General features: G+C 46.3%; 1 protein-coding gene across 11 annotated transcripts in view; it reads left to right on the top strand.

Annotated features, from left to right (window-relative positions):
- Nucleotides 1-14,196, top strand: part of ADGRB3 (adhesion G protein-coupled receptor B3) — a 570,173-nt gene extending 555,977 nt beyond the window's left edge. For all 11 annotated transcript variants that reach the window (XM_054169593.1, XM_054169581.1, XM_054169605.1 and 8 more), the window contains 2 exons: nucleotides 10,180-10,284; nucleotides 13,770-14,196. In XM_054169593.1, the coding sequence (XP_054025568.1) occupies nucleotides 10,180-10,284; nucleotides 13,770-13,958 (294 nt within the window). In that variant the 3' untranslated portion in view covers nucleotides 13,959-14,196. The remainder of the gene's footprint in view (nucleotides 1-10,179; nucleotides 10,285-13,769) is intronic.
- Nucleotides 14,197-24,701: the final 10,505 nt, after the last annotated feature.

Below are 24,701 nucleotides of genomic sequence, written 5' to 3' on the forward strand. Positions count from 1 at the left end.
GGTAGCCTTTCTGCCTCAGCAGATGCCGTAGGGTTGGCCAATTGGCGCTGTCGAGAGCACGATGAGCAATTCCTTTCCGACTACTTTGGTGCAACTTGTTTCTAAACATTCATATTGCAAAAGAAAAGTTAACCATCATGGATTCAGTTTTTGTTTTCTTTCTTCTTTTTTTTTTTGTTGTTTTTTAATTCTCTGCCTCTTCATTTTCATTTAGGTTTGGTTTTGGGTTTTGTTGTTGTTGTTTTTCCTTTCGGTTGGTTTGCTGGCTAGCTATTGGAACAGTGTGACAACCCCCAGTCCTCCCCCTCTGTAGGCCCCGTGGTTGCAGTCTCTCAGTCATCTCTCAACATCTCTCAGGCTTCTCTCAGCGTGAGGAAGAACTTCTTTACTGCAAGGGTCACAGAGCTGCTGATTATAAAACCCCACAGGGCTGAACGAAGAAAGTGTGAGGAGACAAACTCTCCTTGCTGCCAGTTAGATTTCCTTGCTCTCCACACAGAAAAACCCCAGGTAGTGAGTCTGAATTGTAGGCAATAGATTGAGTTTGATTCTGTATTATTGGGCTCCTCAGAGAGGTTGTGGAGTCTCCTTCTCTGGAGACTTTCAAGCCCTGTCTGGTTGTGTTCCTGTGTGACCTGTGCTGGATTCTGTGGTCCTGCTCTGGCAGGGGGGTTGGACTGGAAGATCTCCAGAGGTCCCTTCCAACCCCTAACCTCCTGTGAGCCTGTTACAGAGTGATTCTGAACAGCTTTAATATAGTGTATCTTAACTGTCTATAGGAAAGGTAAACCACTGGGTGTTACTTTCAAAGAATGTAAAGATTTAGGACCCCAGGTGAGGTCAGGAGTAGCTTAAGCAACATGATAGCAGGAAAATGAAGTTTGATTCCACTTCACTCAAACAAGTTGAGGGTTTTTTTAAGACATTTCAGTAGTGAAATCCTTACTTACTCAGCTCTGTTTGTTCCTTTACCTGCTCTAGGTGAGCCTGAATTTGAAGAGGGGGTTGGACTAGATAATCCCCAGAGGCCCCTTCCAACCCCTAGCATCCTGTGATTCCACCTATCAACATAGGTCACATTTTAAGCAGTTTATTTGCCAGCATTGGTTAAATAGACCTCCAGAGGTCCCTTCCAACCCTTAACATTCTGTGGGATCCTGTGCTTTGCTCTACGTCTTTTTATTCCTCCAATACTAATTTACTGGCATACATCCAAGCAGTGACTGTGAAGGTGTCACACTTTGCCCAATGAAGTGGCAAAGCTTATGGATCACATGTAAGATATATAGATACATGTAAATCAAGGTCATGTCAGGTTTTTTTGGGTTGAATATCCACAATGTCAGACTTGGACTCCCCCTAAGGGAAGAGATTTGGCTGTGTTACTGAACATTTTGTTCTCTCTCAGTCAGTGCCATTAAGTCTTTTAGAGTTGGGGTCATTTGAGGGTTTTTTTCCCCCCTACTCTCTAATAGAAGCAATACAGCGTTTGGTTCTTCAGAGGACCTTAAACATTTATGGCTTGGGGTTGGGTTGTTTTTGGTTTGGGGGTTTTTTTTTGCATATTAATGGTCTGATGGAAATGATTCTGTGTCTCCAGAGAGGCTGAGCAATTGGAATATTTGCATGGAACTTACTTTAACACCCAGTGACCAGCATAGATCAGCCTTAAATCGCTGTGTCTGTTTGCATGGGCAGGGAAAACAAAAGCAGTTGTTGGTATTGTTCGGGCTGTGAGCACAGCACACTGCCTTCCAGATTTCACATTGTAGCCCCGAGAAAAGAAAGAGGCAGAAGCAGCCCGATGCAGCCACAGCAGCGCTCCTGGAAGCCTTGCAATGAGAGAAGGCTTTGCTTTGGGAGCTGCTTTCCCTGCAGCGCTGACCTGACCTGTCTGACCATGGTTTCTTGGTGGTTTACCATCGTGCTTTGATCTCTTGTGGCATTTGCCCCCAGAGACTATAGCTACCTTGTGCCATCACGGAACATCTCAAATAACGCACCAGGCGGAGAGGCAGGCCAGTAAGTTTCAGGGAAACGCAATCCACAGATCACCTTTAAATATGCCTTAGGAGGAATGCATAGAGGGGAAGAAGAAGACAAAAAGCCATGAATCAGCAGGAAAACTCTGCTCAGCAAACCATTCTGAAATGCAATTCAAGCCACAGGAACAAGAGTTTTAGAAAAAGAATTCTGAATGTCACTGTTCTTTATTGAAAGGTAGGAACCTCCTGAGAGTAAAACATTCATCCTGTCACTCAGGAGAGCTTAATCCAGCACTAAAGAAACACTGCCAGTGGGCTGCACGTTCAGGTCTCAAGAATCAAGCCTCCCGGCACCTAATTCCTGTTGAGTCCCTTAGTTTTTTGAGGATGCTGACACCTTCTCCACGCCTTGCTCGCATCATTGCTGCTCCATGGCCTGCTATTGTTTGAAGTATGATTATAAGACAGAGGGAAAAAATAGATTTGTGAAAAGGGAATGTGGTTCTGAGGGTAACAAATGCCACTGAGTAGGGATGAGACTGTCCAGCATAGCTCCCTCCGTCATTTTCCTTTGGACACGCTTCCACTGGGAAGTGACTGCTGTGGAAGGGGGAGTAGCAACCACACCGTACCAGCTGCTGCTGTGGTTTAGTACTGCTGACTAACCCCAGCTCACCTTCCTGCTTTAGGCTTCCTCTGATCAAACCCGTGGGCTTTGTGCTCTTGCACACGGTGTGGCTGCCTCTCTGAGGTAAAGCAAACTATCAAAAGCCATGAAACGTCCCAACAGCCACCCAGATGCCTTCACCCTGCAAAGCATCCTGCTGGAGGGAATTGAGAGAGTGCTGTGTGGCCAAAAGGATGCCATTCAGATACCATTGAGATACTGCTGTGTGGCCAAAAGGATGCCATTCAGATACCACTGAGATACTGCTGTGTGGCCAAAAGGATGCCATTCAGATACCATTGGGATAGTGCTGTGTGGCCAAAAGGATGCCATTTAGATGCCATTCAGATACCATTGAGAGAGTGCTGTGTGGCCAAAAGGATGCCATTTAGATGCCATTGAGAGAGTGCTGCATGGCCAAAAGCATGCCATTCGGATACCTCGAAGCAGCTGGAGTGAGGCTGGGCTGGAGTGATTGGCCTTAGCACTGACATGGTTAACTCTGCTTTGTCTGTGACCAGTGCCAGCTGGCATCCTCTGAGACAAGGTCCTTCCACAGTTCACAGCAAAATCCTAGTCACGGAATCATTTGAGTTGGAAAAGACCTTTCAGATCATCAAGTCCAACCATGAATAAGATAATAAATGCTGTGGATGTGGCTCTGAGGATAACAAATGCTAAATAACAAATGCTTGGACAAGACCATCTAGAGAGAGTTGGGGCTGTTCAGTCTGGAGAAGAGGAGGCTCCAGGGAGACCTAATTGTGGCCTTCCAGTATCTGAAGGGGGCTACAAGAAAGCTGGGGAGGGACTTGTTAGGGTGTCAGGTAGGACTGGGGGGAATGGAGCAAAACTAGAAACGGGTAGATTCAGATTGGATGTCAGGAAGAAGTTGTTCCCTATGAGGGTGGTGAGAGACTGGCACAGGTTGCCCAGGGAGGTGGTGGAAGCCTCATGCCTGGTAGTTTTTAAGGCCAAGCTGGATGTGGCTGTGAGCAACCTGCTGTAGTGTGAGGTGTCCCTGCCCATGGCAGGGGGGTTGGAAGTGGGTGATCTTCAAAGTCCCTTTCATCCCAAATCATTCTATGATTCTATGATCTAGACTACGTTGGCTTAGAGCAGGTTACACAGGAACAAATCCAGGCAGGTTTTGACAGTCTCCAGAGAATGAGACTTGGATTTCCAAGTTTGAAGAGTCTTGAATTCCCCCCGACACCCACCCCACTCTCTCCTTCCTTGAGGCGCTCCTGTGATCTCCTCTAGGAATAATGTTTGTGCCAGATAGTTCCACAAGGTGCTTCGTTACCCTGATCTCCAGGAGTTGAGTCATCTATGGCTGTTTTTGTGTTCCACCCGTGAAGGAGAGCAAGCATACACAGCACAAGAGTGAAGAGCAGGGTGCCTTCTTTCCTTTGCAGCCAGCAGCAGGCTCTCACCACCGGTAACGCTGGCCTGGGCATTCATTGCTGCCAGAGTTTCATCTGCCGGAGCTATTCCTCGTAACATCCCAACCTCACAAGTTTAAAATCATTCCCTTACTAACCTGGAGACATTTCTGGGTGACAAAGGTGAAGGTAAAAAAAACCTATGCCTGCAGGGAGAAAAAGAAAAATCCTTTCCCTTGCCTACATTTGGCAACTGGTGATACCTACAACATCTTGGGAACACAGCATGTGGCCATTGTGGGGCTGGGAAGGCATTCCCCCATCTGCTCTTTTCACTTAGCTGCTCCACACAATATTTGAGAGGGGGAATTTTTGCCTCTGACATACAGAAAATCCCCAAGGGAAGCTCAATTGTTATTTTATTGCATTATTATTATTATTATTATTATTATTATTATTATTATTATTATTATTATTATTATTATTATTATTATTATTATTATTATTATTATTTCTTACTCTTTTATTATATTATTTTACTGTTTTATTTTGTTATTTTACCATTATGCACTGTTATTATTTTACTATTATTTACTATTATTATTTTACTACTGTTAATAATATTACTAGTATAATTAGTTTGTTATTATTGAGAGAAGCTCGATTGTTTTATTGGATCTTAAAATTATCATTATTGTTGTTATTATTGTCATTATTATTTTACTATTATTCACTATTATTATTTTACCGTTATTATTAACAATATTATTACTACTGTGATTAATTTATTACCATTGAGGGAAGCTCAATTATTATTTTATTGGATCTTAAAATTATTATTGCTGCTATTGCTATTACTATTGTTACTACTTTACTATTATTTACTATTATTGTTATTGCTAGCATGATTAATTGATCATTGAGGGAAGCTCAATTATTTTATTGGATCTTAAAATTATTATTGCTGCTATTGTTATTTTGCTATTATTATTTTACTATTACTTACTATTATTATAAATATTATCCCTAGCATGGATAACTTCTTATTATTGAGGGAAGCTCAATGATTATTTTATTGGATCTTAAAATTATCGTTATCGTTGTTATTATTATTTTACTATTATTCACTATTATTATAAATGTTATTCCTAGCATGAATGATTTACTACTATTGAGGAAAGCTCAATTATTATTTTATTGGATCCTAAAATTATTATTATTGTTGTTATTATTATTTTACTGTTATTGTTATTTTGCTATTACTATTTTACTATTATTTTTACAATTATTACCAGCATGATTAATTTATTACTACTAATGATTCCTAATTACTATTCTTACTATTACTATTAATCTTTATTTATTTTTATTTATCATGGCTAGTAATTATTATTATTGGTTTCATTATTTTTATTACTTTTAATAGGGTTTTTTAAATTCGTGGTGGTATTATTATTATTATCATTATCATCATTATCATTATATTACTATTATTATTAACATTGATATTATTGTTGTTAATATTAGTATACTATATTGTTGTTATTATTATTGCTACTACTACTACTACAATTCCTAGGTTAATCCTAATTCATAATTCAGTTCTGTGACTCTCTGGTTCTGTAAGCCTGACCACAAATCTTCGTGGCACTCTTTGTGCCTCAACTTGAGTCCAGCTAAGCCCCTGTCAGGAACAGAAGAGGGAGCTGGCTCCAGAGTGATGTTTGAAGCCCTTTCATAGCTTCATAGGATGGCAGGGGTTGGAAAGCACCTCTGGAGGTCTTTTCCATCTTGACAGCCATCCACACTCAATCCTCTTCTGAGAGAGCCACAGAATTGCCCAGATTGGAAAAGACCTTCAGGATCATCATGTCCAATCATAAGCCTAACACTGATGAGTCCCTGACTGAACTATGTCCTGCATGTGCAGGACTCTTAAATACTTCCAGGGGAGGGGAACTCCACCATGCTGAGCAGAGCAAAACACAGAGGTGATGTTACCTGTGAGGGCCAGTAGACCTGTGGAAGGGGAATCAGTTCAGTCACCCTTTAGGGTGTGGAACACAAGAGTCATGGAGCCTTGCAGGAAACATCAGCAGAAGATTGCAGGATGGCTTAGGTTGGAAGGGACCTTAGAGATCATCTACCCCAACCTCCCTGCCACTCTACATCTCTCAACTAGACTTGGTTGCTCAAGGCCTCATCCAACCTGCCTTGAACATCCCCAGGGAGGAGGCATCCACAGCCTCCCTGGGCAGCCTAGCTTGCTCCAGAGTCTCACCACCCTCACACTGAAGAACTTCTTTCTGAGCTCCAGTCTAACCCTGCTCTCCCTCAGCTCAAACCATTCCCCTTTGTCCTATTGCTAGACACCCTCGTGAAAAGTCCCTCTGCAGCCTTCCTGATGTGTGTCTGTAGCCAGGTGAATCATGCAAGTTCTTCTAGAGGGGATGTGACCTTAATGGGTAGATCCCCAGCTGCACCTTAAGAAGTTGTACTTTCAAAGAGCAGCATGAGAAGCTGCTTTTCCATCCTGTTCAGGTCCTTGTGCTGCCACAGTCACCCTGGTAAAATATTGCTCGAGACCTTAATCAGTGAACTTAAACCCAGCACTTAGATGTGAGATTGGATACATCCAAGTGCCAGGTTCTGCACATTGGCCACAGCAACCCAAGGCAGTGCGTGCCACAGGCTGGGATCAGAGTGCCTGGAGAGGAGCCAGGCAGAGAGGGACCTGGGGTGCTGGTTGAGAGTAGGCTGAAGATGAGCCAGCAGTGTGCCCAGGTGGCCAAGAGGGCCAATGACATCCTGGCCTGCATCAGGAAGAGTGTGGCCAGCAGGAGCAGGGAGGTCATTGTGCCCTGTGCTCAGCACTGGTTAGGCCACACCTTGAGTCCTGAGTCCAGTACTGGGCTCCTCAGTTGAAGAAGGACATTGAGACACTTGAACGTGTCCAGAGAAGGGCAACAAAGCTGGGGAGGGGTCTGGAGCACAGCCCTGTGAGGAGAGGCTGAGGGACCTCCCCATTCCTGGAGGTGTTCAAGAGGGGACTGGATGTGGCACTTGGTGCCGTGGTTTAGTCATGAGGTGTTGGGTGACAGCTTGGACTTGATGATCCTTGAGGTCTTTTCCAACCTTATTGATTCTATGAACCTTCTGTGAACCTCCAGCTCTAATTTGATAAACCTCAAGCATTTGTCAGGCTGTCAGAGCTTTTTTTCCACATCCCTGGAGATATTCAAGGCGAGGCTGGACAGGGCTCTGGGCAACCTGATCTAGTGGAGGATGTCCCTGCTGAGTGCAGAGGAGGTTTGGACTGGATGAGCTTTGGAGGTCCCTTCCAACCCAGACCATTCTGCGATTCTATGCTTCTATGATTCCATGACTCTTTGGTTGATTCTGTGCCCATTTAACAGAGAAAACCAGATTCAACCCCCACAGATACTTTGTGAGCTCTTTTCTCATACAAGAGGGGGAGTTACCCAACAGTCTGCGTCCTAGAAAGGAGATGAGTTGGGCCTCTCTAGCAAGGAATTTAGAAGCAGCCCAGAAAAGAAGAGTTAAAGCTGACAACTGGAGTTACTGCACCTTCAGTTCAGCTCATTCTTGATAAGCAGCAGGTGTCAGGGGGTAGGAATTATGGAATGGGAGCCAGGAAAGCACAAAGCAACCCAAGAAGGTCTCTAGATCCATGTGCAGAGCGCTCATTCTGCTGTTAAGAATCAACTGTAAAGCCTTCTCTCTTTTTTTTGTTATTGTTGTTGTTTTCTGGCAGGCTTCCCACTGCCAGGGGTTTCATTTCTCCTCCCACCTGCTTCTCCTCAGGAATAATGTCATCAACTGAGTCAGACATTTGCATTATTCATGCTTTCTGTTTAACAAGTTCTTGGGTACAGAATTGAGGGGGAAATAAAATCCCAGAGAGCAGCCTGCTCTCTATTCCTTCCATTCCAAAGCTTCCAACTGCAGTTGCTTTGAGAGCAAAGCCTTTTCACTCCCTTCAGCAGGGCTCCTAATTTCTGCCAGTAATGATTTTTGAGGCAGAACCTTTCCACTTTTTTTTTTTTAATGCTATGTAAATTTGCTGCATTTCCCTGTCTACCGTAGCGGCAATAGCTTAACAGATTCCCTGGGAAGTCACTGAAGTGAAAGTTCTCTCAGAAATCAAGACCAGCTGTCTCTGGTTAAATTGCATTTGGTGAGGAGTTCTTCCCCAGCTGAAGCTGGAAGAGGGCATATTGAGGCTGGAGATTAGGAAGAAATTCTTCAGAGTGAGGGTGGTGAGACACTGGAACAGGTTGCCCAGGGAGGTTGTGGATGCTCCCTCCTCGGAGGTGTTCAAGGCCAGGTTTGGTGAGGCCTTGAGCAACCTGGGCTGGTGGGAGGTGTCTCTGGGCTGCCCACAGTAGGGGGGTTGGAACTGGATAATCTTCAAGGTCCCTTCCAACCCAACCCATTCTGTGATTCTATGAACTGCTGCAAAATTGATTCCCTTGTTCTCTTTAGGGTCCCTTCGAACCCAAACCGTTCCATTATTCTATGAACTCATGCAAAATTGATTCCCTTGTTCTCTTTAGGGTCTCTTTCGACCCAAACCGTTCTACGATTCTATGAACTCCTGCCAAATTGTTTCCCTTGCTCACCCCACAACTGCCATTAAGTGGGGATGGATGCTAGGAAGAAATTGGCTGAGATTGGATGTCAGGAAGAAATTCTTCCCCGTGAGGATGGTGAGACACCGGCACAGGTTGCCCAGGGAGGGGGTGGAAGCCTCATCCCTGGAGGTTTCTAAGGCCAGGCTGGATGTGGCTGTGAGCAACCTGCTGTAGTGTGAGGTGTCCCTGCCCATGGCAGGGGGGTTGGAACTGGCTGATCCTTGAGGTCCCTTCCAACCCTGACAATTCTGTGATTCTTAAAGTCAGGAGCTTTGGGGGTTTTCCCATTTTAGGCCAAGATTTGTGAATTCAGTGTTCTGGTGAAAATTATTCCAGCAGGGGCCATTACAAATTCCTCTTTCATTCCCATGGAAACTAAAATATTAACATCCATGCTGGGGGAAAAAAAAAAAAAAACAACAACAGAAAACCAACAACATAAAAACTCCAACAATTCTGGAAATACTCCTAATGTGCAAGAGAAATCACAGACTGGTAGGGGTTGGAAAGGACCCTCTGAGAAACATCCTTCTGACAACCTGCCATCACATCCCAAACATTTCTAGCCCACCCTACAGGGAAGATGGTGAGACTCTGAAACTGGATGCCCAGGGAGGTGGTGGATGTCCCCTCCCTGGAGGTGTTCAAGGCCTGGCTGGATGAGGCCTTGAGCAACCTGGGCTGGTGGGAGGTGTCCCTGCCCATGGCAGGGGGGTTGGAACTGGATGATCTTGAAGGTCCCTTCCAACCCAACCCATTCTGTGAATCTGTGAACCCTCCTGAGAAACTGCCATCACTTCCAAAGTATTTCTAGGCTATCACGAAGCCAGTACCTCTTCATTTCAGCATCTCTATGAATGTGAGAACCCCCTCTCTGGGAAAACCTTAGAGCTGCCTTCCAATACCTGAAGGTACCCTGCAGGAAGGCTGCAGAGGGACTTCTCATGAGGGTGTCTAGAGACAAGACAAGGGGGAGTGGTTTGAAGCTGAGGCAGAGCAGGGTTAGACTGGAGCCGAGGAAGAAGCTCTTTAGGCTGAGGGTGCTGAGACTCTGGAACAGGCTGCCCAGGGAGGCTGCAGCTGCCTCCTGCCTGGGGATGTTCAAGGCCAGGCTGGATGAGGCTGAGTCTAGTTGAGAGATGTCCCTGCCCATGGTGGGGAGGTTGAAGTAAATCATCTCAGAGATCCCTTCCAACCTGAGCCACTCTGTGAATAGGGAGTAAAAGCAGCCTCTTGCACACAGCAAGAACATCAACCAGGGTAAAGAGAAGGCTGAGTGCAGCTCATTTCCATGGGTCGAGTCTTTAGGGGAAAGATGTCCCTGCCCAATTCAATTTATGATGTCGGGGGAAAAGAATTCTTCTCTAAAAGAAAAAAATAACCAAAGAAAGCCAAACCAAAACCAAACCCCAAGCCCAACCAAAACCCCGCAAGCCCCAAAGCCCAGCTTCAGTTCTAAATGTAAGCAATTCTGTTCCATTTTGCAGAAGGTCATGCACACAAGAAAGAGGCACATGGAGTTGTTTCAAGAGTTAAATCAGAAATTTCAGACGCTGGACAGGTTTCGGGATGTCCCCAAGTCGGGCAGCATGGTAAGTGTTCCTCCTGGGGTGTCTGAAAGGCAAGGGAGCCTAAACCACAGCTGAGTGGGTTAGCTGAGAAGACCTCACCCTGTGCTACCTTTAGATGGCCTCAGACATCAGAGAAATTTGGGTTTAAAAATGTATTTTCAATAAGCTAATCTGTGAAGAGAGTCATCAGGTTTTACACCCAGACCCCAACTCATTCACTAAACAAGAGTCCTTTGAATTCAGTGTGTTACCTGAGAAGACCTCACCCTGTGCTACCTTCAGATGGCCTCAAAAATTAGAAAAATTAAGGGGAAAAAAAACCTATTTCAGTAATCTAAACTGTGACCATAGCCATCAGGTTTTCCAACGACCCCACAACTCCCTCCCTCCCATCATTATGGGCGGCAAGGAATTGATCTTTAAGGAACACGTTTCCCATCTGGTTTGCTCCTACCAAGGCTAAAGGACCTTGCAGAGAGCCAGCAGCTCGCTGCCCCATTTGGTGTGGTCCTGCCAAGGTTAAAGGACCTTGCAGAGAGCCAGCAGCTTACTGTCCCGTCTGGTTTGCTCCCACCAAGGCTAAAGGACCTTGCAGAGAGCCAGCAGCTCGCTGCTGTGATTTGCCCAGAAGGGCTTTTGCTCTCTCCAGGTCAGTCAATGAGTTCAAACAACTGCAGCTGGATTCACCTGTAGGTGAGGCAGCCCCAGAAAGCACACAGGGAGAGCTCTGGAATGCTTTGCTTCTTCCATAAAAGGGTTGATAAATATTTGCCATGGGGGAAAAAAAACTTAAAATTCAATCACCCAGAGTTGATTCTGGGTCTCTGTCATCATCATCATCATCATCATCATCATCATTCAAATTTATACAAACAGATTCTCATGCAGACATGCAGAACACCCTGGCTGCATCTGATAAGGAGAGGGAGGGGGAAGAGTTGCTTCTGCCTAATTAAAGCAGCTAATTTAGTGTGGCCTATTTGGGAGCAGTAATATTATGATTAGTAATCATTTTTTTTTTCTGCCTAATTTTATAATGGGAAGGTTGCACATCAAGTGGAACCGAGTGAGGAGCATTGTGTGCAGAACCTTTTCAGCAGAGCTCCTCTCAGCCACGCAGAGGAGGTGTAAAGCAGCTGTGGGGCCAGTGCAGTTCCATCCTTTACATCATCTTAACCCAGCAGAGATTTGGTTCTGATTCTTTGAAGAACCTTCAGCAGTGATTTCTCTTATCCTGCCTTCGGTTCTCCCTCCCTCACTCCCTCCCCTCCTCCCTCACTCCCTCCCCTCCTCCCTCACTCCCTCCCCTCCTCCCTCACTCCCTCCCCTCCTCCCTCACTCCCTCCCCTCCTCCCTCACTCCCTCCCCTCCTCCCTCACTCCCTCCCCTCCTCCCTCACTCCCTCCCCTCCTCCCTCACTCCCTCCCCACCTCCCTCACTCCCTCCCCACCTCCCTCACTCCCTCCCCACCTCCCTCACTCCCTCCCCACCTCCCTCACTCCCTCCCCACCTCCCTCACTCCCTCCCCACCTCCCTCACTCCCTCCCCACCTCCCTCACTCCCTCCCCACCTCCCTCACTCCCTCCCCACCTCCCTCACTCCCTCCCCACCTCCCTCACTCCCTCCCCACCTCCCTCACTCCCTTCCCCTTCTGAATTTTGCTGAAGTTTGCAAAGTTTGCAATTCTCCTCCCTGCCTGAGATTAGCTGCCCAAGAAAAGCTGGAATGAGTTCAGCCTCTCCAAGAGGGCCTCGGTGGAAGGGTTGTCTTTGAGTCTGGCTTGCATCAGGGCTGGGATTTTGAAAGGTCTGCTGATAAAGGCTGCCTAGAGGAGTGGTCTGTCTGTAAGAGAGTCAAGAGAGTGATCCAGCTGCCTGCATCTAGGCACCTCTGGCTATTTTAGAGCTGTCTTAGGTGTCCCATCTCAGGTGCCTCAGTCTACACACGATTCAGGAGGTGATAGCACAGGACTCAGAGGAGACCTGCACCTCTCAGGAATGCTAGTTGGAGATCAGGCAGAAAATCCACAGCTGAAAGAGTGCAGAAATGCAACCAGCATGTTACAGAAACAACCACCAATTGAACTGCTTAATCCAGCACCTCTTTTATTCTCTAAACTTAGCATCCAAAAAGAGAAACCATTCAGTAGAAAATAACCACCTTCCATCCCCTTAATCCCAATATGGATGAGCTCATCAGCAAGGTGGCTCTCACAGCCCTTTCAAGGCCTGGAGTTCCCATGGTTTTGTCACATCCTTGCCCCAGTTTAAAATCCAAGCTGGCACTTCTGTTCCAAACCACTCCATCCTTCAGGCAGTGTTCCTCAATCACCTTCCCTTCTCTTCTCCCACTTTTCTACACAAGCCCTGTCAAAAACGTCGGTACTGGAGCACTCAGCCCTTCCTCACATACCTTGGTCCTGCTGAAAGAAAGGGCTCAGCTGGCAGCTCAGCTGCCAAAGATTTGGTTGTTCACAAAGGAAGAGTTGTAGCAGTGCTTCCTGATGGAGCTTCTCTCTGGCTTCTGTGTCTCCTGGGAGTTGGGATTGTGCAGCCTGGAGAAGAGAAGGCTCCAGGCTTAGAAGACAGAGAGACAGCTTACAGGACAAGGGCCAGTGGTTTGTAAACCGAGAGTAGGTTTGCATTGGACATACAGAAGATACGTCTCACGATGAGGGTGGTGGGACACTGGAGCAAGTCTTCCAGAGAAGCTGTGGATGCCCCAGCACACTGGAGGAGTTCTGACCAGGTTGGATGGAGCTCTGAGCAGCCTGGGCTAGGAGATGTCCCCAGCCATGGCAAGAGGGGGTTGGAACTAGATGGTAGTTAAGGCAATGGGGTTGGAACTAGATGAGTTTTTAAGGAAGGGGTTTGGAAGTAGGTGATTTTTCAGGCAAAGGGGCTGGAACTGGATGAGGGGTTGAAACTAGATGACCTTCAAGACAGGTGATTGGAAGCAAATGATTTTTAAGGCAGGAGGGTTGGAACGAGGTGGTTTTTGAGAAAGGGGGTTGGAACCAGATGATTTTTAAGGCAGGAGGGTTGGAACGAGGTGGTTTTTGAGAAAGGGGGTTGGAACCAGATGATTTTTAAGGCAGGAGGGTTGGAATTAGATGGTTTTTAAGGCTGGAAGGTTGGAACCAGATGATTTTAAGGTGGGAGATTGGAATTAGATGATTTTTAAGGCTGGAAGGTTGGAACTAGTTGGGTTTTGAGAAAGGGGGTTGGAACCAGATGATTTTTAAAGCAGGAGGGTTGGAACTAGATGATTTGTAAGGCAGGAAGTTTGTAATTAGATGATTTTTAAGAAGGGGGGTTGGAACTGGATGATTTTTGAGAAGGGGTTTGGAAGTTGATGGTCTTTTAAGGTTCCTTCCCACCTCAACCCACTCCTACAAACCTGATCGAAAACATCCCCGACCAGCCTTACAAAGGGCAGCCAGGTTAGCATTGTGATTATTATTATTTCATCCTTGGTGTTTTAATTCTTCTTTCTTTGGCCTCCAGGAGAACTCAGCCTCGAGCAAGGCTCCATGGGACACTTTCAAAAGCCCGGGCGACTACCAGCATTACACAACGATAAACGTGTTGGACACAGAGGCAAAAGACGCTTTAGAACTCAGACCAGCAGAGTGGGAGAAGTGTCTGAACTTGCCTTTAGACGTGCAAGAAGGTGACTTTCAAACAGAAGTTTAACAACAGTGGGAGGAAAAAAATCCCCAACCGACCACAACCCAAGGAACTGAGCAAAAAAAACAACCCACAAAACCAACAACCAGAAATAGAACAACAAAAAAAATTAACTCATTGCACTGACAGTTGAAGAAGAGACTTTTGGGGATCCTGACTTGGGACTGCTTTGATGTCAGGTTCTTCCTGTGCCAAAATGTCAGTGAGGGGGTTTGGTTTATTTTTTTTGAGGGTCTATTTTTTTTTTTGGGGGGGGGGGGTGGGTGGGTGTTGGGAGCTATGGGGGGGGTGTTTTTTGGTTCTTTCTTTTCTTTTCCTACAGTAAATCTCCCCCTGGTGCAGCTGGTGGAGAAGCAGGTGTACAATTCTTTTACCATCGTGTGTTGTAAGTACCCGTGGAATGGATTTGTAAGGTAAATCTCTTTATAGATCAAACCTCAAGACAACAGTTCATGTTGTAAAAAAAACAAAAAAACAACAAAAAAAGAATAAAAAGGGAAAAAAACCCAGCAAACAACAAAAAATAAAAGCAAACAACAAGAAGAAAACCACAACAAAAATCAGCTTCATTCGGTTTAGTTTTCAGAGAGAAACAAAACTTCACCGTGAAGCACAAAAAAAAAATATTAATGAATTGTAAATATTTATGCAGTTTTTAAAAGGTTTATAACAGTCTGTTTGGCCATTACTACACTTTCTACTTTATAATATAAAAAAAAAAAAATTAAAAAAAAAAGAAATTTAAAAAAATTTAAAAAAAAAGAATCAAAAAGATTTCAGAAAAAGGATTCAAACAGGAATCAAAAGAAGAATTCCAAAAGGAATCAAAAGAAGAATTCCAAAAAGGACTCAAAAGAAGAATTCCAAAAGAAGAATTCCTAAAAATAATTTTTAAAAAAGAATTCAAAAAATAATTTAAAAAAAAATTAAAAAATAATTCAAAGGAGGAATTAAAAAAAAAGAATTCAAAGAGGAATTCAAAGAGGAATTCAAAAAGGAATTCAAAGGGGAATTCAAAAAGGAATTCAAAGACTTCAAAAATAATTCAAAAGAGGAATTCCAAAAAGAATTCAAAGAAAGCATTCAAAGAGGAATTAAAAGGAATTCAAAGAAAGCATTCAAAGAGGAATTAAAAGGAATTCAAAGAAATAATTCAAAGAGGAATTAAAAGGAATTCAAAGAAAGAATTAAAAAATAATTCAAAAGAGGAATTCCAAAAAGAATTCAAAGAAAGAATTCAAAGAGGAATTAAAAAAGGAATTCAAAGAAAGAATTAAAAAATAATTCAAAAGAGGAATTCCAAAAAGAATTCAAAGAAAGGATTCAAAGAGGAATTAAAAAAGGAATTCAAAGAAAGAATTCAAAAAATAATTCAAAAGAGGAATTCCAAAAAAGAATTCAAAGAGGAATTAAAAAAGGAATTCAAAAAAGAATTCAAAAGACGAATTCCAAAAATAATTCAAAAGAGGAATTCCAAAAATAATTCAAAGAAAGAATTCAAAGAGGAATTAAAAAAGGAATTCAAAGAAAGAATTAAAAAAATAATTCAAAAGAGGAATTCCAAAAAGAATTTAAAGAAAGAATCCAAAAAATAATTTAAAAAAAAGAATTCAAAAAGGAATTTTTAAAAAAATAAAAAGGAATTTAAAACAAATTCAAAGAAAGAATTTAAAAAAATTCAAAGAAAGAATTGAAAAATAATTCTAAGAAAGAATTTTTTAAAATTAATTAAAGACTTCAAAAGGGAGTAAAAAAATAATTCAAAAACAGAATAAAAAAGGAATTTAAAGAAAGAATTCAAAAAGGAATTCATACAAGAATTAAAAAAAAAATAAAACTAATTAAAAAATCAGAAAATAGAATTAAAAAAAAACAGAAAATAAAAAATGAATTTAAAATAAAGGTTACAAAAAAAAAAAAAAAGAAAAAAAGAGAAAAAAAACCAAAACAAAAAGAAAGGGAAAAAACAAACAGAGCGAAGGGGTTTTTTTTGTCATTAAATGAATGTCTGTTGAGCTACATTCTTCATTGCTTTAAATGCAATAAAGTAATAATCTCACTTTTATATGAATAATATATTTCACATCTTTATTATTGCAGTTTTCTCTGGAAGGCTTCAGAGGAGCCCTTCCCTGCTGCAGCTGTGTATAAAAAAAAGAAAAAAAAATATTTAAAATGTTGGATGGTGTAAATAAACCTTTGTCTACAGATCTGTTTCTCAGAGCATTTATTATTCTCCCCACACCTCTTTTTAATCCTCTCTTTGGTAGCTGAAATCTACATCTTTATCAAGTTGCCTTTGTAGAATGGAATGGGATGGACTAGACTAGACTGGACTGGAGTAGACTAGACTAGACTAGGCTGGAAAAGACCTTCAAGATCATCAAGTCCAACCTATCATCCAACTCTTTCAATGTAAAGCCACCAAACCCCTCAAAGAGTTCACAGAATCAACCAGGTTGGAATGGAATGCAATGCAATGCAATGCAATGCAATGCAATGCAATGCAATGGAATGGAATTAACCAGGTTGGAAGAGACCTTCAAGATCATTGTGTCCAACCTATCACCCAAGACCATCTAATCAACTAAACCATGGCACCAAGTGCCCCATCCAGTCTCTTCCCAAACACCCTGGAGGGGTTCAAGAGGGGATTGGACATGGCACTTGGTGCCCTGGTTTAGTCATGAGGTCTGTGGTGACAGGTTGGACTTGATGATCTTTGAGGTCTCTTCCAACCTTGGTGATTCTGTGACCTCCAGTGTTGGTGACTCCACCACCTCCCTGGGCAGCCCATTTTAAAAGCCCTACCCGTATTGATCCAAAGTGGCTCTTTGGAGATTTAATAGCAGTGGTTAACAGGAAGAGTAATTGTTTCTAGCTCCTGCAAAGAGGTTTTTAAAGCCCATTAGGAGGTTTCTGTAGCCAGGCTGCTTTTTCTTAGGTGTTCTTTTGTGGTGCCTCTGACCTGGAGGTGGTCAAGGAGCCCAGGTGTTTGAGGAGCAGCAGCAGCCTGGGCTGATGGGAGGTCATAGTGTCATGGAATTGTTAGGGCTGGAAGCAACCTCAAGGATCATCCGGTTCCAACCCTCCTGCCATGGGCAGGGACACCTCACACTAGGTCGGGTTGCTCACAGCCACATCCAGATTGGCCTGAGGGGTCCACTTCTTATATCCTTGCTTGGAAAACAGGAGCCTTGAAAAGTCCTTCATGAAAGGCAGGAAAAGAAATCTACTCTGGAGCTGAATTTACCTTAGCAGCTGCCCTGGTATGCTGGGACAAGCTCCAGCAGCTGTGGGCCATTCAGGCACAGCTGACTGCAGTTGGCTGCAGCTGCGTCCCAGCCCATGAGCACCACCACCACCACTATAAAGGGGGAAGTATGGAGAGAGGAAGGTAGGCTCCAGCTTGAGGCTCTTGTTTGGGTTCTTCCTCGCCCTACTCCTGAGGATTGCCTGTGCGGATGCTGTGCCTCCCACCTCTCGGTGCTGTGAGTATCGCTTTCTAGACTTTGCTTTGACGTGGGTCTTCATTTGGGAAGTTCATTAAATCCGTTTTCACTTTACCCTGGGGAACTCCTCTCCTGCCCCCTTCTCTGCTGGGAAGAGGTCATCGGGGTATAAGGCAACCGCTGGAGGTCGGACCCCGGCGCAAGCTTTGTGCGGCCAGCGGTAACAAAAGTGCTCTTCTGCTCTCTGTCTCAAGGAACTGTCTTCATACTTTGCTTGGTGTATTTCAAGAAACCTGAAGAAAGCAAGCATCCACCTGGCAGTGTATTATGGGGACTGAGGCTTCCCAAAATGCTGAGTGAAGCGAGGCTGCTCCTCCCAAAGGCGACAGGCACAGCCTGTTTGATGGCCTTGCTGTTTTGACAGAGCTTGAAAGTATATGTGGTAGTTTTAGGCTGTGCAATTAAAGGTTTGGCTTCTGTGGGTTTGTTTCTGTCAGGTATTGGATGGTTTTCCTCCATCTTCCGCCTCTGTCTCGATTAAAACCTCTCCTTGTTTGGTTCTTTGAGTGGTTTACTACAGAAGAACTAAGCTGTTCTGATGTGCTTGCTCTCAGGGTCCCAGCACAGAGCCAGAACATTCTTGGAGGCTGTATGAATAATGATTAATTACTTTCTGCTCCTCTCATTTGTGTTGCCTCCTGCCTATTGAACTGTGAGTTTCTGCATGTGACAATTTCCCCAGCGAAGAGAAGCTTTGATAGGTGCAGTCAAAGCCATCCCACTTCAGCTACAATTAGTTTCCTCTCCAAGGTTTGTTTAGGAGAGCTTTCTCAACCTGCCTGTCCTATTACGACTCTTTCATGGGTAGATCCACTGTCCCCCGTCAGAGAATGAGACTGAACGAGGAGAGCTTCCAGAGAGCAAGGCTGTGCCGTGTGATTGGAGCACAGATGAGGTTGGACTGGGAAAAAATTGTTGTAGAGTTATCAAAATTCATCAGAGCTGGGAGGAGAGATTCAAATGAAAGCCAGGGTGCAGGGCAAGGATTCCACGTGTCGAATTCCCATTGGAAGCTGAGGACTTCACGGGCACAGTTCAGTACTTCCCTGAATGGTGGTATCGGTCTCTCTGAGTCTGTAGCACAGGACTGGGGAAGCGTGTAAAGATGACCAGAAAAAGCTTTGCTCCCTTCCTTCTAAGAGGGCTTCAACTTGGAACACACCCAGAGAAATAGTTTCTGTAGGAGGCAGCAGACAAACAGGGCAAGGGCATCCTGGGGGGTGTTAAGATGAGTGTGGCTAGCAGGGCTAGGGAGGTTCTCCTCCCCCTCTACTCTGCCCTGGTGAGACCACGCCTGCAATACTGTGTCCATTTCTGGGCTCCCCAGGTCAAGAAGGATAGGGATAGAGAGAGAGTGTCCAATAGAGGCTACAAGGGTGATGGACTGGAACATCTGTTTGATGAAGCTGAGAGCCCTGGGGCTGGTGAGCCTGGAGAAGAGAGGGGATCTGAGCGATGTTTACAGACACCTGAAGGGTGGCAGCCCAGAAGAAGGGGCCAGGCTTTCTTCTGTTGTGTCCTGTGACAGGACGAGGGGCAACGGACACAAGCTGGAGCACAGGAAGTTCTGCCTCACCATGAAATTCCTGACTGCGAGAGTGCCGAGGCCTGGAGCAGGCTGCCCAGAGAGGCTGTGGAGTCTCCTTCTCTGGAGACTTCCCAACCCCCCTCGGATGTGTTCCTGCGTGACCTGCCCTAGGCGATCCCGCTCTGTCCCAACCCGGGGGGGTTGGACTGGATGATCTCTGGAGGTCCCTTGCAAGCCCTACTGCTCTAGGATTTATTTTGGTTTTGAGAACTTGACTCAAGCAATCGCCTTGAAGCAAGTGCCACTTTCTCGAGGTTGCCAGTACACCAACAGAAGGCTTCCTAACAAGAAGTCACAGAGTGTTCCCGGGACAGCAAATGTGTGCCAGCAGGCAGCAGTTTGCGTTCGGCATGAGGATGTTGGTGTCGGTGAGAGCCGAAGCGGAGCTGTGCGATGGGTCAGTCGCGGTGCCAAATCCAGAGCCTTGAAAACTGAGTACAAGTGGGCAAAATGCCTTCAGTGTGTGCGTTAATAAGGTGAGCACAATGGGAGCTTATTGCTCTTCCATTCACAATATTTTAATACAAAAAGAATATGAAAAAGGGAGAGAAGTCAGAGAGCCACAGAACTGTCAGGGTTGGAAGGGACCTCAAGGATCGGCCAGTTCCAACCCCCCTGCCACGGGCAGGGATGCCTCGCACTACGGCAGGTCGCTCACAGCCACATCCAGCCTGGCCGTCAAAACCTCCGGGGATGAAGCTTCCACCCCCTCCCTGGGCTACCTGTGCCAGTGTCTCACCACCCTCATGGGCAAGAACATCTTCCTAACATCCAATCTGACTCTCCCCTGTGGAGGGAGGCCAGACCTTTGCGTTAGGAGGAAATTCTTCCCAGAAAGAGCGGTTAGCCATTGGAATGTGCTGTCCAGGGAGGTGGTGGAGTCACCGTCCCTGGAAGGGTTTAAGAAGAGCCTGGATGAGGCACTTGCTGCCACGGTTTAGTGGATTAGATGGTGCTGGGTGATAAGCTGGACTGGATGATCTCGAAGGTCTTTTCCAACCTGGTGAATTCTGTGTTCTGCCCTCCCCACCTGGTGAGCACACAGCCTGCACGCTTGCTCTGGAGGAGGCTCTGATGCCGAGCGCAAGCTTTTAACCTTCTGAAATGTCAGTCTCGGCTGGTCCCAGGGGGCAGGTGGCACTGAAAATCGTTTCATTTCAGTTCTCCTCAGACTGAGTCACTCTCCAAGCCACTCAGGCTCACGGTGCCATTCCTCTGTTGTTTTCCTCGTTAGTGAGCGACGGTGTCGGAGAAGAGATTATTTAGTGCCCCTCAGAGCACAGCACTGAGAGTGAACTCATCTGGAGAAAGGATTGTTTATGGGACCAGACCTCATCCTTTGCGAGATGTGAGAGTCTTAAGGTCAGCTTGTTCCCTATGCAAGTATTTTCTTAGGCTGGCAGAATGGCTCGGGTCGGAAGGGACCTCGGAGATCCTCTTCCCCAACCCCCCTGCCATGGGCAGGGACACCTCTCAACGAGACTCAGCTGCCCGAGGCCTCATCCAGCTTGGGCTTGAACACCCCCAGAGAGGAGGCAACCACAGCCTCCCTGGGCAGCCTGTTCCAGAGTCTACCTCTTAGCCTCCATCCTGAATTCCTTGGAAATATTTTGCAGCATTGCTCCATTTCCAACCCTGATACGAGTTCTGTCCCCGGCACTGAGCGCACTCAGCAGCCCAACTGTGCCACGGAGGTACCGAGACCGTTACTGGCACTAAGACTGACGCGGAAGGGCTCAGCATGCCTCCTCCTTTGCGGCAAGGTTGCCGCAGAGGTCGGAAGGTTGACCTTTTCACTTGCGGCATTAATGCGATGCCACGCGGTGATCCAACCATGCCAGAAGGAAAACGGGATGTGGCTTATCCTTTCTGTAGCCCTCGATAACTCATCCCATAAAAGAAATGATTCAACAGAAGCCACTTGGGAAAACAATGAATTATTTTATCTTCTATAATTATGCCAGGAAAGGGCTAGGTTGGAGACAAGGAAACATTTCTTTGCTGCAGGGGCGGTCAGGGATTGGAACAGGCTGCCCGGGGAGGTGGTGGAGTCACCATGCCAGGAGGTGCTCAAGAAACCTTGTGGCCATGGTGGAGTTAGATTGATGGTTTGACTCGTTGACCTTAGAAGTCTCGTCCAACACAAACAACTCTATGATTCTATCCGTGATTCCGTGTTGCTGTGTATTTTGGCCCTGGAAAAACCTCCCATGCCGGGGCTGTCTTTTTAGTGCCAAGCACCTAGGAATCTGGATTTATTCCCCAGTTAAGATGAAAACTGAAACTGAATACAGTATTTGCTCAAGATTATGACAGCTCCTGCTTGTCAGGCACACCGGGTGATCGATACAAAGGACAGAGACCGCTGAAGAGAGTTGAAGTCAGAGGTTTCATACCTCAAGATTTTGCTGCAGGCAGGCCTAGTCGAGTCTTACCCGAGGCCGCAAGCACCTTCCCGGGCAACCCGTTGCGGTGTTCCGCCACCCTCATAGCGAAGAATTTCTTCCTGATATCCGATCTAAGCGTGCTCTTCTCTAGTTTGAAGTCGTTGTCCCTCGTCCTGTCCCTGCAGGCCTTTGCAGTCTGTCTCCATCTGTCTTGGAGCCCCCTTCAGGTACTGGAAGGCTGCTGTTAGATGTCCCCAGAGCCTCCTGTTGCTGCGCAAGGCGTACGTGCCAGCGAGAAAGGTCATCCTCCCTGGAAAGAGTCCCTTCCCGAGTGGAGGGTGACATCCCTCTGCGTGACAAGAGCCCTAAAACGACTTGGAAATGAGTGAAGTACTTTCATTAGGGACGGGGATCTGCTGGAGAGAGTCCAGCTGAGGGAGACGAGGATAACTGCTTTATGAGGAGAGGCCGAGAGCCCTGGGGCTGGTTGGTCTGGAGAGAAGACTGAGAGGGGATCTGATCAATGTCTACCAATATCTGAGGGCTGGGTGTCAAGAGGGAGCGGGTCAGGCTCTGCTCAGTTGCACCCTCTGACAGGACAAGGGGTAATGGATACAAACTCCAGCACAGTAGGTTCCACCTCGACATGAGGAGGAACTTCTTCACTGAGAGGGTCACAGAGCACTGGAACAGGCTGCCCAGAAAGGTTGCGGAGTCTCCTTCTCCGGAGACTTTCCAGCCCCGCCTGGATGTGTTCCTGTGTGACCCGTGCTGGTCCTGCTCTGGCAGAGGGCTTGGACTGGAACATCTCTAGACGTCCCTTCCAACCCCTGACACCCTGTGAGCCTGTGATTAAGAGCAGGGCACAGTTGTTGTTCTGTTTACAAAATAATCTTGTTTCCATGTTCTCACCGCCCCTCCGTTTTGCCCGGTTGTAATTAAGAGGCTGCTGAAAGAGCTTCATAAAGATGCTTGCTTCCCCTCCTCTCCCTCTCCTCCCCCTCCCCTCTCCCCCCCCCCCACTTTTTTTCTTGTTTTCTGGTAAATTATTTACAGCTTTTAGATGATATGAAACTCTCTGCGAATTATGCCGAGTCCAGCGGCTGTTTGTCATACGCATGCAAGCTGTCAAAAAAGAAAAGAAGAAACACAGAAATAAAATAATCCAAGAAAAAGGAAAAAAAACACAACAAAACAAAACCCCAAATTCCTGTTTAAAAAATGATTTTTTTTTTTTTTCCCCCTTACTGGAATTTGAGACCAATTTTCCTTTTGGCTTCGTGCAGAGCAACCGCTTTTATGTAGCTCAAAATCCTTCCGGGGGGGGGGGGGGCTGGGGGGGTGGGGGGAAAGCGTCCTCGTTTCCAGTTGACGGGAAGGTGAGGATTGATTTGCTAAGCCAGCAAAGTGCAAAAATCAATTATTGACATAAGTGTCAGCTCATTTACTTAAAGGGCAGTCTTATAGAATCTTAGAATTTCTAGTTTTGCTCCGTTCCCCCCAGTCCCATCGCTCCCTGACACCCTAAAAAGTCCCTTCCCAGCTTTCTCGTAGCCCCCTTTAGATACTGGAAGGCCACAGGAAGGTCTCCCCAGAGATGACTTCTCTCCAGACTGAACAGCCCCAGCTCTCTCAGTCTGTCCCCACAGGAGAGCAGCTCCAGCCCTCTGATCATCCTTGTAGTCCTTCTCTGGACACCTTCCAGCACATCCAGATCCTTCCTGTACTAGGGGTTCCAGAACCGGACACAGTACTCCAGGTGGGTCTCAACAGAGTGAGTGGATTCATCTCCCTGGCCCTGCTGGCTGTGCTTCTCTTGATCCAGCCCAGGATGTGATTTGCTTTCTGGGCTGCAAGCGCTCACTGCTGGGTCCTGGTGAGCTTCTCATCCACCCCCACCCCCAAATCCTTTTCCTCAGGGCCGCTCTCAAGCCGGTCCCTGCCCAGCCTATATCGTTGCTGGGGATTGCCCTGACCCAGATGCAGGACCTTGCACTTGGTCTCGTCGAACCTCGTGAGGTTGGCTTGGGCCCAGCTCTCCAGCCTGTCCAGGTCCCTCTGAATAGATCCCTTCCCTGCAGCATGTCTGCTGCACCATGCAGCTTGGTGTTGTCAGCAAACTTGCTGGGGGTGCACTCAATGCCACTGTCCTTGTTGCAAAGAAAGACGTTGAACGAGACCGATCCAGGACTGAGCCCTGAGGGACCTCGCTTGTCACTGGCCTCCACTCGGACACGGACTCACGGACAGCCGCTCTTGGGTGCAGCCATCAAGCCGGTTCTTTATCCGCCGAACGGTCCATCCACGGAACCCATCCCGCGCCAGCGTGGAGACCGGGACGTGGCACGGGACAGCGTGGAAGGCTTCGCTCGGGTCCGGGTAAATGACATAGTTGCTCAACCTTCATCTGTCGATGTTGTGACCTTGTCATAGAAGACCACCAGATTTGTCAGGTAGGATTTGCCCTTGGTGAAGCTGTGCTGATTGTACCAAATCACCTCTTTGTTATTCTTCTGCCTCAGCAGTTCCTCCAGGAGGATCTGCTCCATGATGTTAGCGGTGAGGTAAGACTGATTGGCCTATAGTTCCCTGGGTCATCCCTCTTTCCCTTCTTGAAAACGGGGGTTATGTTTCCCCTTTTCCAGTCACTGGGGATGGGTGTTTGGAAGAAATCGGATCAGACTGGATGTTAGGAAGAAGTTTTTCCCCACGAAGGTGGTGAGGCGCCGGCACGGGTTGCGCAGGGAAGCGGTGGAAGCCGCACGCCGGGAGGTTTTGAAGGCCGGGCTGGATGCGGCTCTGGGCAACCCGCTGTAGTGCGAGGCATCCCTGCACACGGCGGGGGGGTTGGACCTAGGTGATCTTCGAGGTCCCTTCCAACCCTTATGATTCAGTGTCATTGCAGCTCCTGGAGATGCGTTGAAATTCTCACTCGTTCGTTCTTCCTTTCACCTTCTGGAGCCGTCTTCCAGCGCTCAACTCTTTTTATGGAGCCGTGAGGTTGCTGCTGAAGGAAAGAAGACTCACAGAGGAGGGAGGTGGTGCCACGGGGTCAGGTAAGGTTACCCGGTAGGAGAGCTAAGTGTTAAGGTGCGAATCATAGAATTGATAAGATTGGAAAAGACCTCAAAGATCATCGACTCCAACCTGTCACCCAAGACCTTACGACTGCTAAACCATTCAGGAAGACCGGGGAGAGCATTTTGGTGTTTCTATTTGAGTTGCCCAGCCATGGGAGTCTCCCGTCCCCTTTTCCCACCTC

The sequence above is a fragment of the Dryobates pubescens genome, chromosome 2, assembly GCF_014839835.1.
Source record: "Dryobates pubescens isolate bDryPub1 chromosome 2, bDryPub1.pri, whole genome shotgun sequence".
NCBI classification, from domain to species: Eukaryota; Metazoa; Chordata; class Aves; order Piciformes; family Picidae; genus Dryobates; species Dryobates pubescens.